The sequence below is a fragment of the Pelodiscus sinensis genome, chromosome 11 (assembly GCF_049634645.1).
Source record: "Pelodiscus sinensis isolate JC-2024 chromosome 11, ASM4963464v1, whole genome shotgun sequence".
Lineage (NCBI taxonomy): Eukaryota > Metazoa > Chordata > Testudines > Trionychidae > Pelodiscus > Pelodiscus sinensis.
In genome coordinates this window covers 25852365-25872310 of record NC_134721.1, presented here as the reverse complement: position 1 = coordinate 25872310, position 19946 = coordinate 25852365, and the positions used below count along the sequence as shown (strand labels likewise).

The 19946-nt window shown below is 55.9% G+C and overlaps 1 protein-coding gene across 2 annotated transcripts in view; it reads left to right on the top strand.

The window, feature by feature from the left end:
• The window catches only part of CELSR3 (cadherin EGF LAG seven-pass G-type receptor 3), a 76558-nt gene extending 56880 nt beyond the window's left edge, over positions 1 to 19678 (top strand). The window contains exons 21-35 of one of the 2 annotated variants that reach the window (XM_075938834.1): positions 565 to 730; positions 1169 to 1336; positions 1800 to 1926; positions 3204 to 3410; positions 3631 to 3805; positions 5329 to 5441; positions 6264 to 6343; positions 7251 to 7377; positions 10074 to 10187; positions 10619 to 10755; positions 11105 to 11211; positions 11708 to 11881; positions 12321 to 12521; positions 13760 to 14918; positions 15744 to 19678. In XM_075938834.1, the coding sequence (XP_075794949.1) occupies positions 565 to 730; positions 1169 to 1336; positions 1800 to 1926; positions 3204 to 3410; positions 3631 to 3805; positions 5329 to 5441; positions 6264 to 6343; positions 7251 to 7377; positions 10074 to 10187; positions 10619 to 10755; positions 11105 to 11211; positions 11708 to 11881; positions 12321 to 12521; positions 13760 to 14918; positions 15744 to 15771 (3083 nt within the window). In that variant the 3' untranslated portion in view covers positions 15772 to 19678. Of the gene's footprint in view, positions 1 to 561; positions 731 to 1168; positions 1337 to 1799; positions 1927 to 3203; positions 3411 to 3630; positions 3806 to 5328; positions 5442 to 6263; positions 6344 to 7250; positions 7378 to 10073; positions 10188 to 10618; positions 10756 to 11104; positions 11212 to 11707; positions 11882 to 12320; positions 12522 to 13759; positions 14919 to 15743 lie in introns of both variants that reach the window. The other variant, XM_014577431.3, reaches the window with a different exon arrangement.
• Positions 19679 to 19946: the final 268 nt, after the last annotated feature.

Below are 19946 nucleotides of genomic sequence, written 5' to 3'. Positions count from 1 at the left end.
AGCCCCACCCTTTCTGGAAGCATGAAGAGCCCCACCCCCACTTGCCCAGGGGCCCGCACATCCTGTCAGCTCCCTTGCAAACCCCTCAGTTCCTGGGCTAGGATGCAGGGCGCATCCCCTCGGTGCTGCAGCCTCCAGGCTGGGAGGAGCTGCTGAGTGTTTGCAAGGGAGGGTCAGACGTGGCTTCCTGGCTATCTCCTGGAATAGCACCGAGTGCTGGCTCCTGTCTCTGGCCTCACCGGGGAGGCTGCCATGATGCAGGGACCCTGCAGGTGGTCTCCAGAGAGACTCTTAGAGGCCCCCTCCTAATGAGAGAGTTGCTACGGCCATGGAGCTCTCCGGGCCCAGCAAGGACAAAGGGCTTTTGTCTGAGTCCTTCCCAAGACACACTGCTGTGTCCCTGATGGCGTGCTCAGGGCTGCCACGTGGCTCATGAGCCATGGCCCAGGGAGATGGCCAGTGGCACCAGGTATTTCCTTCCCCCGGCCCAACACTCTGCCTCAGAACAGGACAAGGCTCCGTTGTTACAGGTGCCTGTTCTGACCCAAGCTCTGCCCACAGCAGCTTCCACACTCACGAGCAGGGACATGAACGACACCGTGGAGAGCTCCTCCCCAAAGATGACCCTCCCGGAGCCCGAGCCTGCCGTCACCATCATCATCCTCATCATCTACCGCACCCTGGGGGGGCTGCTGCCAGCCCACTACCAGGTGGATCGCCGCAGTCTCAGGTACTGGTCACTGCGTGTTTGCCGGCAATGCGCTCTAGACAGAGAAGGCTACAAGCAACAGGGAACTCCCAGCCTTGCAGGATCTGGGTGCAGGGCTTTTCGGGGCTCCAATCTGGCCCATGTGACAGTTGCCAAGGGCCTGCGTGGAGGCTGTGGGCTCCGTCCAGAGCTGATATCTGCAACCCTGAAACCATTCACACAACCGGTCCTGTGTTGGCAGCCTCCAGGAGGCCCAGGACTGGATGGACCACAGAGGATGAACTGCCCCTCCCCATGGCCTAAGATAGGACTGAGGCGAGGTGGGCGGCTTGCAGCCTGTGCCATGGACGCGGGAGTGCTTCAGGCTGTCAGTCCAACCCTGCCCAGCCCTCGGGCATCTCTGCAATGCCAGGCCGGTCTGGCCGGGCTCCGTTACGAGGCCCTTGTGATCTCTTCCAGGCTGCCTAAGAACCCTGTCATGAACTCCCCCATAGTGAGCGTGTCTGTGTTCAGCAACCACACCTTCGCCCAGGGCACTTTGGACACGCCCCTGGTGCTGGAGTTCCGCCTGCTGGAGACGGCCAATCGCAGCAAGCCCCTCTGTGTCCAGTGGAATCATTCCAGCCCGTAAGTGCCCCGCCTGGCCATGCCCCGGGGCCATTCGCTGCCGCAGCCTTCCAGAGACACGAACTAGTTCCCTGTCTCTCCTTAACCGTCCTTGCTCCTGTGTGCTGGGGCAGAGCTCTGCCACACGGCACCCTTCGGGTGGGTGGGGGTTACCAGGGAGGTGGAACTGGCCCACCAAGGTGCTGCCTTCTGGCACATTGCACTGACCCTGCTGCTGAGGGCAGAGGTCACCAACTTCAGGCAGCATTGAGTAGCTGCTTTGATATTGGAACATGGAAACACTCTGTCCCCCTGACACCTTAGGAGTAGAGAACCTGTCCAGGCAGCCAAAGAACCTCTAAGCTAATGCCCTGCAGGCTGCTTCTCACCAATACAACCCGCCCCCACCTACTCTGCACTGGGCAGGAGATGTGATTTTGAAGGCTTGTTCCTTTGAGATTGCTCTGTTTCCTTGCGGCTGCAGGACTGACCCCTCTGGCTTCTGGACAGCAAGGGACTGTGAGCTCGTGTTCAGAAACACCACGCACGTGCGCTGCCAGTGTTCCCAGCTTGGCACCTTTGGGGTGCTGATGGATAGCTCCCACCGAGAGGTAACCCCATCTCTGCAGAGGCTGGAGGGAGGGGAGGAAAGAGGGGGAACGTGGGAGCAGGGACAGAATGGTGGTGAAAGCCAGAACAAAAGGATGCATTTCTGTGAGGTGGTGATGGGACAAGTAGCAGAAGGGAGCATCCCTGGTGCTTTGAGGACCATGATCTAAACCAGGGGTGGGCAAACTTTTTCGGCTCAAGAGCCATATTTGGCAGGGAAATTGTATGGAGCTCATGAATGTGGGGGGGGGGGGAGGTGTAGGAGAGGGTGCAGATGGCAGTCAGGGCAGGGGTTGCAGGCTCTAGCTGGGCACCGTTTACCTCAGGTGGCTCCCAGATGATGGCGCAGCAGGGCTAAGACAGGATCCCCCACTACCATGACCCCTGGGAGAAGCCAGCACATCCAGCAGCAGCTCTTGTGGGAGAGAAGCCAGCTCCATGTACTGTCCTCACCTACAGGCACTGCCCCTGCAGCTTCTGTTGGCCACTTTTCCCCATTCCCAGCCATTTCTTTCCTAGGAGCTGCAGGGAGGTGCCAGCTGCTGCTGGGAGCGGTGTAAGGTCGGGGCAGACAGGGCATGTCTAGACTGAATCCCTCTGTCAGCAGAGGGATGCAGATTAGACAGGTCGACATTGCAAATGAGGCAGGGATTTAAATATCCTGTGCCTAATTTGCACAAACATGGCCACCCCGTTTTGCCGACTCATCACTTTGTCGGCAAAAAGCGGCAGTCTAGAGAGGGAACTGTTGAGAAAGAAAGCCTTTTTCAACAGATCCTATAAACGTCCTTGCAGGCTTTCTCTCTCGACAGATCCCCCTCTACACTGTCGCTTTTTGCCGACAAAGGGCTGAGTCGGCAAAACGGGGCGGCCATGTTTATGCAAATTAGGCACAGGATATTTAAATCCCTGCCTCATTTGCAATCTTGACCTGCCTAATCTGCATCTCTCTGCTGACAGAGGGATGCAGTCTAGACATACCCTCAAGGAGCCTGCTTTAGCCCCACTGTGATGCCAGACAGGTGATCCTAAAGGCTGGATTAAAAGCACTGAGGGACTGGATGCAGCCCACAGGCCGTAGCTTGCCCACCCCTGACTGAAACGCACCAGAAGGTTCTGGGTAGATCTCTGGGTGACAGACGTGCAGACAGCGCCTGCTACAGAAACAGGGCAGAAAATGCCAGGCTGCTTCTCCATCTAATTCCCAGCTGGAGGGAGAGACGCGTGCTCAGTGCTTTCTCGCCTGACTCTGCCTTTTGTCTTGGGTTTCCATCTGCAGCAACTGGAGGGTGACCTGGAGACCCTGGCCATTGTCACCTATTCCCTGGTGTCTCTTTCTCTTGTGGCCTTGCTGCTGACCTTCTCCTTCCTGACATGTCTGAAAGGCCTCAAGTCCAACACCCGGGGCATCCACTCCAACATAGCCGTCACCCTCTTTTTCTCTGAGCTGCTCTTCCTCTTGGGCATCAGCCGCACTGAACATCAGGTAAAGGGTGGGAGGAGACAGTCCTGAGTGCTGCTGGGTGGAGGTGGCACTGTCAAATGAGGAAGTCCAAGGGGGTGGGAAGAAGGCCCAGGAGAACAGAGTAAATGCACAGAGCAGACTGGGGCTGTCCGGGGGTGACTCTGCCAAGCAAGGAGGGGCCCTTCCCCTTTCCCATCTGGATGGGCTGTCCCTGCTGAGAGTGATGATTTGCTCCTTTCAGTTCCTCTGCACTGTGATTGCCATCCTGCTGCACTACTTCTTCCTCTCCACCTTCGCCTGGCTCTTCGTGCAGGGCCTCCACATCTACCGCATGCAGACTGAGGCACGCAACATCAACTTCGGGGCCATGAGGTTCTATTACGCCATTGGCTGGGGGGTGCCTGCCATCATCACCGGTAGGTACCGCGTGCTGGGTGATGATGCTTGGGAAGACAGGTTCCCTTTCGGAGGGAGGGAGGAAATGGACAAGACTTGCTTCAGCATGGAAACTGCTTGGTCTTAGGCTATGCCAAAGGCATTGGCCTCAGAAACCCTCTTCGATCAATACCAGCGCTGAACTTGTTTCCTTTCCGGTTCTATGGCCATGTGTCTGGTGGGGGAAGAGGTGTACAGGGGATGTATGTGCATGTCTGTGGGCATCCATATTTGCCACTGTGTGAGTTTGTGCTGCATGAGTCTAGCCAGGAGCAACCCCATCGACAGCCCCTAGACCATGGAGGTACAGTGAGCTACGTGGTGGTGCAGGAATTATTTAGCTGCAAGGCAGCAATGAAGACACTATGGCTACGTCTACACTGGCCCCTTTTCCGGAAGGGGCATGTAAATTTCACCAGTCGTCGTAGGGAAATCCGCGGGGGATTTAAATATCCCCCGCGGCATTTAAATAAAAATGTCCGCCGCTTTTTTCCGGCTTTTAAAAAAGCCGGAAAAGAGCGTCTACACTGGCCCCGATCCTCCGGAAAAAGTGCCCTTTTCCGGAGGCTCTTATTCTTACTTCAAAGTAAGAATAAGAGCCTCCGGAAAAGGGCACTTTTTCCGGAGGATCGGGGCCAGTGTAGACGCTCTTTTCCGGCTTTTTTAAAAGCCGGAAAAAAGCGGCGGACATTTTTATTTAAATGCCGCGGGGGATATTTAAATCCCCCGCGGATTTCCCTACGACGACTGGTGAAATTTACATGCCCCTTCCGGAAAAGGGGCCAGTGTAGACGTAGCCCTTGTATTTATACCACCCCTAATGGTTGATAGGCTAGATGTCACCGCAGAGGACAAGCCGTTGTTTTCCGCTGTGAAATGTCCCTGGGGTTCAGAGACCTACAGAAGAACCTACAAGGCTTCTCATCCTTTCTGACCCAATGGCCATGAAGCTCCTGCCATTCTAAGGTTCACAGCTTGGGACGCAGATGTTCTTTGGTTATTCATCTTGTTCATTTCCCAGTGGCCATTTCTACTAGGGGCATTGTGTTCCTGGCAGCAAATACCCTGGTGTGAAGCTCTGCTCACGGGGACATCTCAAGGCAGTAAGGCATAGGATGCGGCCCTCCCGAAGCAGGAGAGACAGCTTAGCCATGGGCAGATGTTTCCATTGATACAGCAGCTCAACCAGAAGCCCTGGCTAGAATGGGAAGGAGAAGCACTGGCAGCAAAGAGACACAGGTTCTGTCCCAGCTTCTGCCCCAGCTCTCTGCTGTGGCCCTGGGCAAGTCATTTCCCCTCCATACCGCAGTCTTCCTCGTCTGTGAATGAGGACAGTGCTGCTGCTCTCCAAGGAGCATGTTGAGCTACATTGGCCAATGTTTGGTCTCTGCTTTTCGAAAGGTCTGTTCCTCCGGCGGAAGAGGCCATAGTGGACGTGTAAAGTGACCCGTGTCTCGTGGGTGACTGTCTCCTGGGGCTGACCGTTCCCTTCTTTCCCCCCCAGGACTGGCAGTTGGCTTGGACCCTGACGGCTATGGGAACCCTGATTTCTGCTGGATTTCTATCCAAGATAAGCTGGTCTGGAGCTTTGCAGGCCCCATTACTGTCGTCATTGTGGTAAACGCCTCTCGTTTTCATGCCGTGTCCCTACCCAACGCTCACGTCAGCAATGGGCAACCTCGGCTAGGGAGTGGGCCGCATGAGTGGCCTTCCTTCATCTCGGTGGGCTGCTTTCAGAACCCAGGCAGCCTCCTCGGATAGGGGAGGGGCTGGAGCGGGAGCAGTTGCATACTTAGATTTTGTAGGTTTGCTGATGGACCAATAGCGGCTCTTCGATTGGATGCAGAGGGAGCACATGGCTTTAACAGTCGATGTTGTGTGCAGTCAGCATGCACCTCACTTCACGTGCCCTTGCTTTACATGCGTGTCACTTTAGTAACACTGGTACGAAAAAATGACATGGACCGAAACTGGCAGAAACTGGCAACCCTGTGCATGGGCACATAGAACCCTGATGAGCCGGCCCTTGGGCCACTGGTTGCCCACGATTGCCCCACGTCCTCCCCTTCTTTGTACTCTGTGTGTCGGCAGCCCTTGCCTTCCGCTTACCCGCCCCTGGTTTCTGCTGCATCTTCCTTTCATTGCTTTGCCGCCTCCATTTATATTTCCTCTGTCCCTTGCGGTTTGTACCTTTCTCTTGTGTCTCTTCCTCCCCCTTGTCACATGTCCCCAAGCCCAGGCGGGAGGATGTAGGCCAGAGAAGTGGGGCTTGTGCAGAGCAGATGGAGGAGGAGTTGGGTAAGCCCAGGCCTGCACAGAGCTCGGCTTCCCATTCAGGAGCAGGTGGAGGAGCTTGTGGAGGTGCACAGTGGAGATGGCAGGACTGGAGAGCAAAAGCCTAGCAACAGAGCAGCTTCTAACCAGTCTCTCTGCTTTCAGATGAATGGGGTGATGTTCCTGCTGGTGGCCAGGATGTCATGTGCCCCCGGCCAGAAGGAGACCAAGAAGAAATCAGTTCTGTGAGTATGGCTTGACCAGGATCCCTGTGGAAGGTCTGAGCGACTCTCCCTTCCCCACAAGCCATCCCCTTCTCCATCCCTGTCAGCATCTGCCTGGCTTCCCTGTGGTCCAGATTCAGCCTGGGATGTCGACTTCCACAGCTGTCTCTTTTGCCAATATCAGTCGCTTCTCTAACCTCTGTCCTTGCTTCTCATCCCTGCACCCATAGACTCTTCCTGTCAGGCCCCCACATCTCACTGGATTCCTCTCCAGTCTGTCCATCTGTCCTCTGCTGAAAAATGCTTCCTCTCCCATTGCTCCGCCCATGTGAATCCCTCTTCAAACCCTTTCACCGGCTCCCCATCACCTGCCCTCTTCATTCCTGCCTCCTGTCCTTGTATCCAGGGCTCTGATCCAGCCTCTGTCTCAGTGCTTGTTTCTCTTTCTCCCCGTCTTGCTGCCTGCACTCTACCCAGCCCTCCAAAATGCCCCTTTTGCATCTTCTCCACTCGTGCCTTTGCTGCTTTCTTCCAAGCCATGCCTTCAGCCTCCCCAAGCCCAAATGGCTGCCCTGCGTCTACTGGGTCTGAACTGCCCTGTCTGTCTCATCCAGAAAAGAAGCATCTGGGGGCTGTGGCTGTGTGATCCTACATGCTTTGTCAATGCTCCGCTAGGAGCGATCTCTCCAGACTGGGTGCGGGACCGTGGGCTGGACACATGCTGCAGCCACATGGTGTCCATGCTGCAGGGTGTGTGTTGTCACGCTGTGGTGCTGGTGAGCGGTGTGGGGAGCCGGCGGCTCAGGGCCAGAGTGTACTTCCCCTCTGTCTCTGTCTCTGAGTGCTAGACTGTAGATTTAACGAGAGGTTCTAACTGCTCCACCCTGTCTCTGTGTGTATCTGTCTGCCTCTCTCTCTGTCTCTCCAGCATGACCCTGCGAAGCTCCTTTGTTCTGCTTCTAGTTATTAGTACTACCTGGCTCTTTGGCCTCTTGGCTGTCAACAACAGTGTCCTGGCTTTCCACTACCTCCACACTGTCCTCTGCAGTCTCCAGGTAACTCTCCATCCTGCCTCCGCCCCCAGAGGCCAAGCAGGAACTCTGCCCCTCTCCTCAGGGGAGTCTCTCTCACTGGTGCCTTTGGACAAGGAACAGTGATGGGGAAAATATGGGGAACAATGGAAAGGCAGGTTAAAGGGCAACCAGACAGAAAAGAGGAGGGCGGGAAAGACGGGAAACTGTGAGCTGGGGTCTGATGGCACCCACTCCTGTGCTTCCTCTGGCTCTGCCATGCATGCACCCAGCCCAGTCCAGCGCTGCAGTACTATAGCAGCCCCCAGGGGTTAGTCTTCCCACTCCAAGTGCTGCTCTGCACTGAGCTTTCACCCGGCAAGCAGGTTACCTTAGGAAAGCAACACAAAACAGATTCTTCCAAATGTCTCAAATCCCCATCTGCTGATGGGCTCTGCCACGCATTTGTGCGCGCACACACACACACAGATCTCTCACACACACACACACACACACACACACACACACACACACACACACACAGATCTCTCTCTCACACACACACACACACACACAGATCACACACACACACACACACACACACAGATCTCACACACACACACACACACAGATCTCTCACACACACACACACACACACACACACACACAGATCACACACACACACACAGATCTCTCTCTCTCTCACACACACACACACACACACACACAGATCTCTCTCACACACACACACACACACACACACACACAGATCTCTCTCTCACACACACACACACACACACACACACACACAGATCTCTCTCTCACACACACACACACACACACACACACACACAGATCTCTCTCTCACACACACAGATCACACACACACACACACACACACAGATCTCACACACACACACACACAGATCACACCTGCTGATGGGCTGTCACTCACACACATTTGCACCCATGCACACACCCGGACCATTACGTGGTGATGGGCTCACTCTCATCACATGCGCGCACACACACACACAAACTCTCTCTCTCTCTCTCTGGCTGTTCTTGCTTCTCTGGTACATGTCACAGAGACAAGCTGAGGTTGGTGCACACTTCAGACACATGCACTAATACAAACGCAGGCACAAACCCCGCAGCCCCTTGTGCTTCCCCTGTGGGTTTGGCCCCCTGCCTTTGGAGTGTTCCCCAGAGAGCAGCTGCACCCACCCTCCCGTGGTGACTGTGCCCCTCCGTTCTGTCACTCCTCTCTGCTCACTAGTCCCGGAGACCTCTGGCTTCTGCCCTGGGAGCTGCTGATTTCAGGCACCCTCCTGCTGCTCTTCTCACTCATGAGCTGACTGCTCCCTCCGGTGGCCATTGTCCATGGTTGCCTTCTAATTCTGTAGCCTGGCCCAAGGGTTTTCAACCTTCTTTTCATTTGTGGGTCCCTAAAAGCCTCTTTGGAAGCCTCCGACCTAATCTGCAGCCCCCGGAGGGTCCTCAGGCCACAGGTTGAAAACAGCTGTTCTAAGGAAACAGCAGCCTCTCAAGGGCCCCCTAGGCATGGTCTGCGGACCCCCAAGGGTCTGTACGCCAGAGGTTGTAACCACGGCTGGAGAGGAACAGAGATCTGCTGCACCAAGAAGAGACTTCAGGTGCAAGCCCAGATGAGTTGGTCATTATGAATGAATGATGCCCAAGCTGAGGCAGCCCTGCTCCGGGACATAATGGGACACGAATGATCATCTTCAGAGGACTTTCCGTGGTTAGAAAAGAGCTCTGTTTTTGAAGTGGGAGCACAAGGGCTGCTGGGAACTGCAACCAGGGGCAACCTAACAGCCGCTAGTTACCCCCATCCCAGCCAATGACAGCCCATCCCCAAAGAGACCCCATCACCTCCAAAGCCAAGGTCTGCTAAGGCTCATTGCTGTCACTGTGACCTCCTGCTAGTCTGTGGGCCCTGTGGGCCTGGAACAACTGCTGTGTGCCTGCAGCTGCTGCTGACCACTGCGTGCACAGCACAGAACCAGGGTTGCCCAGTCTCAGTTTTCCTTTGCCACTTACCCCTTAGCTCTTCGGCTGCCCCTCTCCCCACTCTCCTCTCTCCTGGGCCCAGGAGCTTGCAGCAAGCAGGCCTCCTTGTAAGTCTCTGGGGGCCCAGGGAGGAGGTAGACCTGTGAGCCCAAGCTCCTGGCACTGAGTCATTGCGCCGGCTGCAGAGTGCCCGTGTTAGCAACTGTCTGTGGCCCAAAGCTTTGTCAGTCCCCAGCAATTCTACCCTCAAGCACTGGTTCCTGGAAAGAGACAGTGGATCAGCCACTGCTGGGTCTCATGCAGGTGTGATAGCAGGGCCAGAGAGCCAGAGGGAATTGGCCTGCAGGAAGAACTCTCCAGGGGGGACCCACATGCTCCCTCCTCTTCCAGAGGCTAATGAATTAGGGGCCACCCAGTCACTCTGTGGGGATGGTGCCCTGTCAGGGCTCTAGGTGCAGCGCTCTGCACTGTGCTGGAGGCCAGGGAGTGGTGTAGATGTGACTGAAATGCAAGTAGCTGGATGCAGTGCCAGGCCGTGCGGGTGAGGAGAGCTGACTGATTCCATTAGCACACTCCCAAATGGCCAAAGCCAACCTTCAGCACTGCCCCGTTGCCAGGGAGAGTGCAGGTGCGGGGCTCCTGGCCATGTCGAATGTTTTCCTGCCCTCACCGGGCAGGCTCACAGCCTCCCTTCCCCTCCCTCCCAGGGTCTGGCCGTGTTGGTTCTGTTCTGCGTCCTGAATGAAGAGGTGCAGGAGGCCTGGAAACTGGCCTGTCTTGGCAAGAAGAGTCAGGGCGAGGAGGCGGCTAGATCTGCTCAGGTGAGTGTAGAAGGGCGCTGCCCAGCATGTGAGCCCAAAGGCAGAGGCCTTCTCCGTAGCTGAGACTGCACCTGGCTTGAGAGGGCATCCCCCACTGGGCCCTTCCTTGCCCCCAGCATGCAGCTCAACAGGACCCTGCTCTCCTGCTACAAGAGGCTGGGGGAGATTCCTCTACCAGGCAGCTCCCCCTAGGCCCAGTCTGTCTGAATTCTTGTGCTGTCATATGCTGAGCGCTGTGCCTCATGGGAAGCCTGCTGGGACCCTTGCCAATGAAGGAGGGGAGCCCCTTCCCTGGGCCTGACACTGGGCATTCCTGAACCGACACAGGCCACCCCGCCCAGTCCAGCGTTGGGCCGGGGTGGGGAGAGAATCTCGAGACTCGGGTGCTCCAAAGTCGGCCTAACAAATTTCCCACGTCTCTTCCTTGCCAGGGCCCCAACGCCTATAATAACACGGCCCTGTTTGAGGAGAGTGGCCTCATTCGCATCACCCTGGGGGCCTCCACCATCTCCTCGGTCAGCAGCGTGCACTCAGCCCGCACCCATTCCAGCCAGAGGGGCTACCTCAGGTAGGGAGCAGCCAGAGGGGGAGGCATCTGGTAATGATCCCACCCACCTAGCCACTGCTGAGAAACTACAGACATGCAGGGTGATGGGAGCAGGGCGCACCATGGAACGGGGAGGGCATTGCCTCTTCCGCTCCAGCCCTCCGTCCTGGGACACCCTGCCCAGCTCTGCCAGGGCCCCCGCTCCTGCCCTGCAGCACTTGCTGTTCCAGGCCCGCCCCCCCGCCGGGCTCTGACCACACGGGTTGACTCTCCGCCAGGCACAGGTGCGCGTGTGGGAGGTGAGAGCAGAACATTCCGTTACCCCGGGACAGGGGCCGGTGCTGCCGGTCTGAGTGTTTCTGTGTTTCAGAGAGAACGCGATGGCGCGCCAGGGCTCAGCCCTCGATCACAGCCTGCTCGGTCACGCCGGCCCCACCGACCTCGATGTGGCCATGTTCCACCGTGACGCAGGGGGAGGTAAGGCTCAGACCAGGCCGTTTGCCCGGGCCTGTCTGTGGCTGTGAGAAGGCCCAGGGCTGTGCAGCAGCTGCCCTAGCAAGTGGCCTTTCCCACCCGAGTGAGAAAGGGCTTGGAGGGGGATGTTTCTGGCAGATCCTTGCAGCACCTTTGCAGCCTGGACACCAGCCACTCCCCACGGTCTCTCTCTGACTCTGGAGTGCGCTCCACCAGCAGGGAGGAGGGAGCGCCCAGGTCTCCAAACAGTGCCCCCCTCCAGACAACTGGCTTCTGGGGGGGGGAGAGAACAGCAGCCCCCTTACCCCCAACTGGGGTCATGGCCTGGGCTGGGCAATGTCCCAATACAGCATCCGTGTTTTGTGCTAGATTGGGGGGATGTAACCCCAGGACACTTGCAGGCAAAGCCCAGAAACCAGATTCCTTCCCTCCCTGCCCTGCTCAAAAGCCCTCCTCTTGCCCCCATCCCCACTGCTTCCCCCTGCATGTGCCCTGACAGACCAAGACTCTGACTCGGACAGCGACCTCTCCCTAGATGAGGAGCGCAGTCTCTCCATCCCGTCCTCGGAGAGCGAGGAGAACGTGCGCCTCCGGGGCCGCTTCCAGCGCCAGTTCAAACGGGCCGCGCACAGTGAGCGGCTTCTCGCCAACCCTGCCAGCACCACTCCCAAAGGCAAGTACCGAGGGAGAGCCCTGCCATGGGCTGGGGGCTGCCTGGAAGCCACCGTGGCCACCTGGGTCCAAGCAGCTTACAGGGACTAAACGGAGGGTCTCCTCCCATGGGGTGTTTTTCTGATGGTGCCTGCTGTCTGATGCAATGTAAGGCCTTTCATAGGCAAAGACCGGCTTGGGGGAGTCCTGGGAGCAGGCCCCTTTGGCGGGGGTGGGTTAGGCCCCCCTGGAGAGGGGATGTCTCCATCAGAGGCAGGAAAATCGCCCCTTCCCTCCCATCTGGTTCTGCTCCTGCAAGCCCCGCAACTCGTTACAGTCCCAAGGGCTGCAGGACCACCAGTATCCCAGTGAGTGTTGTGTCAGACCCTGCTCCTTCCGCAGCTGGGAATAACTCTGATTCCCCTCCCCCCACCTGGGTATTCTGCCCTGCTCTTCTCCAGACACGGATGGTAACGACCTGATGTCCTATTGGCCAGCGCTGGGAGAGTGCGAGGTTCACCCCTGCGCCCTGCAGAAATGGGGGTCTGAGCGGAAGCTGGGCTTTGACATCAGCAAGGACGCTGCTAACAACAACCAGACGGAGCTGGCACTGACCAGCGGGGATGAGAACTCCCTCACCCAGACCCAGCGCCAGAGGAAAGGTAACTAGGCTCAGAGCAGCCAGCCTAGTGCTCCCCAATGGGCACACCCCCACCTGCCAGCCAGCACCATCTCCCACAGGTTGCAGTCTGGAGTCTGGAAGGCACTCCCAGACCGCCCTGGCAGGGCTGAGCTCAGCCACTCACCGTGTTAAGCACAGCAGGCAGTGAAGCCAGCAGGGCACTTGGATGTCATGGAAGGAGGCATACAGGTGCCTGTTGCTGACAGGTTGGCAGGCTGCATTGGAGCTGCCCTGTCCTTGTCCCTGGCGGTATGTCCAGCCCCCACAAGGAACAGCAGGATCCTGGGGCTCTCAGCAGGGGTAACAAAGAAGCTATTGTGGCAGCGCTTTGTTCTTCTCTTCTGAATCTTTTCTTCAGTTACCAGCTCTCGCCCCAGTGGGCAGGACAGTTCCTGAAGCAGGGGGAATGGAACTGTGGGTTTTGCTGTCAACTGGGAAATAGCCGCCTTTGGGCCAAGGCCGTAACTAACTGCCCCGAGAAACAACAGGCTGCAGGCAGGAGAGGTGCGGGGCTGGCTGTCCACCAGTAGTTGGAAAAGGAAGAGCCTGATAGGCTCAGAGGGAGACCTGGGGATGGAGGTGAGGGGGAAACTAAGCTGAGAGAGAGACCTAGGGATGGAGGTAAGAGGGAAACGTCCCTTGGGTGAATGGAGCTATAACTGCCCCTACATGATTCCAAGGGATAGAATAGGAGATAGCCTTGGTATTGTCTCCTCTGCCGTTTTAAGCCACGCTCTTACAGGCAAGCCACTTACCGGAATGGCTTCTCTTTGCGTCTAGTAGTCCAGGGCGTGCATCCACGGGGGAGGGGAGGTGGTGTTGGGCCTCAGGGTGTTGTGATCTCAAAAGCTTTGCAACATGCAAACACGCGAGGTAGTTTCCTCCGTCCTGGCATGATCTCAAAGAAGGGCAGGGCTGCCCAGACCACCAAGCTGAGTTGTTTGTCCTTGTTTTCTTGCACATGGTGAGCAGGGTAGTTTGTGCTGTCACAGGCAGTGTTCCCTCTAATTTTTTCCCATCCATGCGCAGAATAAATGTTCTGTGCACTGAGGCATGTATAGACGTGCACCACCAGTAGAAATACAAGCTGCGGGTTGCAAGTGCTTTGCTAATCAGCTGGGCTGCATTGGAATCTCTTCTGGGTGGCTGCCCGAGAGCTCAGCTTCCAGGGAACACTGGTTACAGGGGTTCTTTTCACTGTCTGCTTTGTTTGCACAGGGATTTTGAAGAATCGTCTCCAGTATCCTCCAGCTCTGCAAGGCTTACCATCGGTTGGCAGAATGGCCAATGAGCTTTCGTGGTACAAAACATCCACCCTGGGTCACCGAGCTGTTCCTGCTGCCTCTTATGGCAGAATCTACTCTGGCACAGGCAGCCTGTCTCAGCCAGCTAGTCGGTACTCTTCCCGGGAGCAACTCGACATGCTGATGAGAAGGCAGATGTCCAGAGACCAGCTGAGCAGGAACGATGCTGCAGAATGCTTGGAAGCTCTACGCAGCAGGCATGGGTCCAGGGAGGAGCTAGACACCATTCTGAAGAGACCTGGATCGAGGGAGCAATTGGACATCATCCCTAGTAGGCATGGATCTAGAGAACATCTGGAAAATATACCCAGCAGGCATGCATCTAGAGAAGACTTAGATACATTAGCTTCCAGGCATGATCAGAAAGAACATGGGAACACGCTACCCAAGAGGCAGGGTTCTAGAGACCATCTAGATACTTTACCCAGTCGATTTGGGTCAAGAGAACTACTAGACTGTGGGCCAGTAAGGGAGGTCTCTAGAGAGTGGCTCCACACTTTGCCTAGTAGGCAAATATCTAGAGATCGAATGGACACTTTACCAAGTCGAGACATTTCTCGGGAACAATTGGATCTGCTTTCAGGAAGACAGCCTTCCAGGGACCAGCTAGCCTTAGCTAGACAAACTTCAAGAGAGCAGTTGGACTTTTTATCCAGAAGATCTAATTCCAGAGAGCATCTGGATACAGTGCCTAGTAGGCAACCATCACGGGAAAATCTAGAATGTCTTTCTAGAAGACAGCCATCCAGAGAAAATCTAGAACTTCTTTCTAGAAGGCTTCCTTCTAGAGAAAATCTGGAACCTCTGTCTAGGAGACAGCCTTCTAGGGAAAATCTGGAAGCAATCCCTAGCCGACATCCTTCCACTGAGCAATTAGATATCCTTTCTTCCATCCTCGCATCTTTTAATTCTTCTGTCCTGTCCTCTGTGCAATCCTCCAGTACTCCCTCTGGCCCTCAGACCACAGCAACTCCTTCTGCTGTGCAGACTTCCTCAACGCCCTCTGTCCTGTGCCCATCAACCCCTCGCTCTGCTACATCCCACAGTATCTCTGAGCTGTCGCCAGATTCAGAGTAAGTGTTTCCTCTTCTCCAGGGTGGCTTTCAGGTCCTGCAGTCCATGCTGCAAGTTAGCCAGAGGATAGTTTGTGTCTTCTGGCTGCGGGGTTGCTCTTCAGCCCATGGTTGTTGGATAACTGAGCAGTACCACCAATGTTCCCTCAAAGTTTTTCCATCCATGTGTGGAACACATTTTATGTGTGCTGAAGCATCTGCGGATGTGCACCACTAAGAAACGCATGCTGCTGGCTGTGGGCACCCTGCCAACCGGCTGGGTAGCATTTGAATCTCTCCTGGCTGGCTGCCCAAGTGCTCAGCTTACAGGGAACATTGATTTCCACCTGCAGTATGGGATCTGAACGCATAAACCCTCCTGATGAAATGGGATCAACCCCCTTAAACTAGGTCCTAAAAGTACTTACTGGGTGGGGCATTCCAGGTCGCTCACCCACAGGGCGTCCCTAAGCTTCTCTGGCACCTGAAGGGGTTGGGTGCAGTATCACTCCTGGGTACTGTGGGAGGGATGTGGCTCTGAGCTACGCTCTTTAGGAGGCATGGAGTGTACAGATCTATCGCCTTTGGCAGTGCAGGCACTTGGGTGAATGAGTAAGGCCAAGGGCAAGGATCTGCACTGTTTTTGATGTGTGCCTGGCCTGGCCATTGTTCCGGGAGCCCCAGCCAGACCCTCCCTGCCTCATTAGCACTATTATTTATTGCACCAGGAGGTGTGCATGGTGCTTTCCCCAGCCCCTGGCCACACAAGGGGGTCCCAGGGAAGGTCACTTCAGCCTGGGGAGCAAGGCTGCATTTGTTAATTTTGTTTCCTTTTCCCCTGAGAAGAATAACGAGAAGTGAAGGTCATTCCTGAGGGGCCCAAGCTGCTGCAAGGATGAAGGAAGAAGCAGGGATGATGGCCTGGCCAGACACTTTCAGCAGAGGTTTGGAGTCCCTGGGTGCCAGGCACCTACAAGGAAAGAACTGATGCTGGTGGTTGGAGGCCCTAGTCCACCCCGCCCTGCCTACCCGTTGGTTCTGGAGAACTCGTGGAGGGAGAGCCAGGCACACCATTTCTGGGGGAAGGAGTCTCCGGTTCCAGCACCAGAATGGAGCTGCACTGACCGACTGCCTGCTCGACGGGACAGCCCCAGAGGTGGGGAGGCATCTACACCGGGAGCAAACCCAGACTGGTGCCGCTGGTTACATATCAAAAGCAAACAGACCGAACTCTTCCTTTCTGAACCATTTCTATACTGTGTGCGTGTGTGTGTGCGAGGCGAGAGAGAGGGCGGGGTGGGGGTGGCTGCAGGAGATGGGGCAGGGGAGGGTTTTATACATTTTGTATCTTTGTAATCAGAGAGAAGAGAATTTCTATGGTTATTTTTACGGACTGTTCTGTTCCCCTTGCTGTGATGCTGACAGTGTTTGTCTTGACAGCGACGCCGGGCTGTGATGAGAGGGGCTGCTGGCCTTGCCACAGGGAGTTGTGTGTGAGGCAGCCCAGATCCCAATGAGCAGCTTCCTTTGTGTTGTGTCCGGTCCCCTTCCCTTCCATATCTGGCTTACTTTCCCCTGAAAGCGACAGCCAGTGCACTAGCAGACATATGGGACAGGAAGGCTAGTCCTGGAGGAGCACTATAATCCTGACCTGCAGTACTCCCTGCTGTTCTGACCCTGGGGCCTCCACAGCCCTGCCAATACCCCACTCCTGGCATGCTGCTCCCAGGGCCTGTCCCACGCCCTCCCAGCAGCCTGGATTGGCTAGTCCTACCGATACTGCAGCTCATCGATGCATTTCAGTTCTCTGGAGGAGTCTCCTACAGTCTGAGTGCGGAGCAAAGGCTGCTGGTGGGGCCCAGCTGGACTGAAGTGTTGGGCTGGGGAGAAGCCTGTGTTTGTCTCAGAGCTGTGTGGTTACCCAGCCATTGCTGGTAGCGGGCCGAGTGGGAAAGCCCAGCCGCATTTGTGAAGTTAGATCTCAGGAAAGCAAAGCGGATCTGTACGAGCTCCTGCCCTGCACTCTGGGCCCCTCCCCCAGTGTCTGTCTCCAAAGGCCTGAGTCCCCCTCAGGCCCCTCTCACTGGGGAGGAAGAAGACTGATGGGGGTTTGTTTAGCCACCATAACATGTGCAGTGTCCTCTGTTTTCCTAGCATTGACTGGAGCAAACCCCCTCCCCACTCGCGTTCCCAGGAACTGTAGTTCCAGTCTGGCTCAGGGAGAGAGGATACACACTAGGAGTAGAGCCGGGTGCTCGGCAGGATAGTGGGGAGATTTCTCCTGTGCTGGCCCCAAGAGTGGGCAATTCCCCAAGTCCCAGGTTAGCAGCAAGTGGCCCACAGGGGAGGAGCTCTGAGATGGGCCTGCCAGCCAGGGAGCATGGCTGTAGGGCAGTGGCGTGGGCAGCATTGTTGCAATAGGGCAGCCACCTCTTATCTGCATTTTACACTCCAGTCCCTGGCACACATCTCCCTCAGACTGTACTGCAGGCTGCACGTCTGGCTGGCACGGATCCCAGTAACAGGGTGGGCGTGAGCCTGCTTCCAGGCTCCAGGGGCATGTCCACACGCATGCCCCTGTCCTCATGCTCCCCTGGCAGCTGCCCTGCCTGCTGCAAAGGCCCACAGCTCAGAATGGCCTGAATGTCCAGAGGGAGAGGGCAGCTGTGCTCAACGTGCTGAGGTTTGACATTTAAGCTGCCCTGATTGCTGATCATCCCTCCCCACACCAAAGGGGCGAGGACGTTGCTTATTCCCTAATGAGCCCTCCACTTCCTTTGCCGGGTTTGTGCTTATTGAGCCCAACCTGAAAATGGCAGGAAGCAAACCCTCGCCACCCCCCCTTTAACTGGTGTATTGCTGCTGTTTTCCACAGAGGCACAGGCATTACCTCACCCTGCCATGAGGGATGGGACAGTCTGAGCCGGTCTCTACCCATAGGCCGGAGGGTGCCAGCCCCTCTCAACCAGCCATGCAGTCAATGTTGATTGTCAAAAGCAATGTGTTTACTAAGTGAGCATGGGGTGCTATCTATGTCTCTCTCCAGGCTGCAGCCCTCAGTGGCCTCGTGTCTTTTGCTCTGGTTATCACCCACTTACAGAGTAAGACACCCTATTTACTGCCTTATTACCACAGAACACTGTAGCATAATGTTGACTCAAAATATGTAATGTTTACACAAGGGAAATTTTTCCAGTGATTGTGCAAACAGGATGGAAGCTGGTTTGCCTCTTCTGGCTCCCCTGGTGCTGCCCATGTCGCCACCAGCAGCAGTCATGGAAATGCCAATGGGGATTAAAAACTCTATTCTCAGATACGCTCCACAGCTGGCAGCTGGGGCAAAGGGCCTTGTGACCGTCCAGCCTATGTCCTGAGCAAAGTGTCCGCAGGCCGGGGAAGGGAACCGCTGCCTTGGAAGCAATTGATCAGAGCTGCCTCCTGGCCTGGGTCTGACATGAACAAGTGCTTTAGGTGTGGAGGAAACTCCCTGTCCCCACCCAATTTGCATTGCCCATCATGCATTGACTGACTGCAGCAAGTGGGGAGCACGAGGCAGCCCCTCCCAGAGCTGAGCTGGTGGGCAAGAGGGTTACACACACCTACTTGTTTACAGAAGCAAAGCTCTAAGGTGCTGTGGAGCAGAAAGCTCAGGCCACAGTATTGGTGCAAAAAAAGAAAACCCTTCTGTCTCGAAAGAGCAGGTTCTGATAGTGCTGGGGAATGCAGACCCCCCATCTGTGCTGCACATTCTCAGCACCATGTTCCTTTCAGGCAAAATCTTGTTTACACTGTTTTTTCAGGCTGTATATAACCAGAACCTAGAGCTCTGTTTGTTACACTGATTTCTACAACCGCATCTTTCTTCAAATGCTGATTGTACCTTCCATCCTGTTGTGAGTTGATGGGTATCTGTGCGATTTGTTATCACCAAAAAGCAGGTTGGGTTGGGTTGGAACCGGGTTTTGAATGGAACATGAATTTCTGTGCAATGGTTTTTCTGGAGGGGGTGGTTGGATGAATGGGTTGCTCACGCTGGAGGGGCGTTAGTTCAGTGAGCGATGGCTGAGGGAGATCACAGCCCGGTGTTCAGGAGAGGCAGCTGCCAATGTTGCTCTGGGCTGGACCTAGCTGCTGTGGATGGGGCAGGGTGATCTGAGACCATAGTCATTAACCCTTAGAATGCTGCCACTCTCCAGCCTGCTGGTCAGGTGAACGCTAGTGGCAAGCTGTATCGGCACCCTCCGAAAGCTCAGAGCTCGCCAGGAAACATCCTCTCAGAGCTCTCCACACTGGCTGCACTGATGGGTGAGCACAGCCCCAGTCTTCAGCCCCGTCCAAAAATAGCCAGCTTGCCACTGTGGGCAGACGGGCAGGAGCCAGGTGCCTCCCTCTAAGGCTTTGTAGATCACAGGAATTCACTCACCTGCCAAATGGTGAGCCAGTGACATGTGCCAAAAACGAGAAAGCAGCATCGATGTTAGCCTTGTGCCAGGCCTTCCTGGCCTCTTCTGTGCCACTGCGACCTGCTGCCTTGCAGCTCAGAATGTTCCGGGGAGGGGAGACCCCCCTCCCTCCGTCTTTGGAAGCTGCGTTTAGCTAATGACTCTGCAGATTGTATTGCTGTGGCCTCGCCTGTGGAGAGCATCCTCCGGTGAGCTGGCTGTCTCCTCTCCTCCGCCTGGTTTCTTGGCAGGGAGCGGAGAGGCCTCTGGGCTCCACCCCGGCCATGTAAAATTGTACCATGAAAGCCCCAGATTTGAAAATAAAATTCTATAAAACAGTCTTGGGCTCCCTCCTGCATCTCTGTCTGCTCCGGAGTTCACTTCATTCTGTTGCTATAGCCGTCAGCCCAGCGCGCTCCAGACACCACCGCCATGACCAACCATGCAGGGCAGAAGCCAGCAGGGACACAGCATGCACCGGAGCAGGGAAAGGAAAATATAAACTAGGATGTGGTGTAGAAAAGCTCAAGAATTGCTCCCGGCTCTGTAATAATGGCACAGAGGAGATGGGGACATAGACCCCAAAGACTCATGCACCCTACAGTGC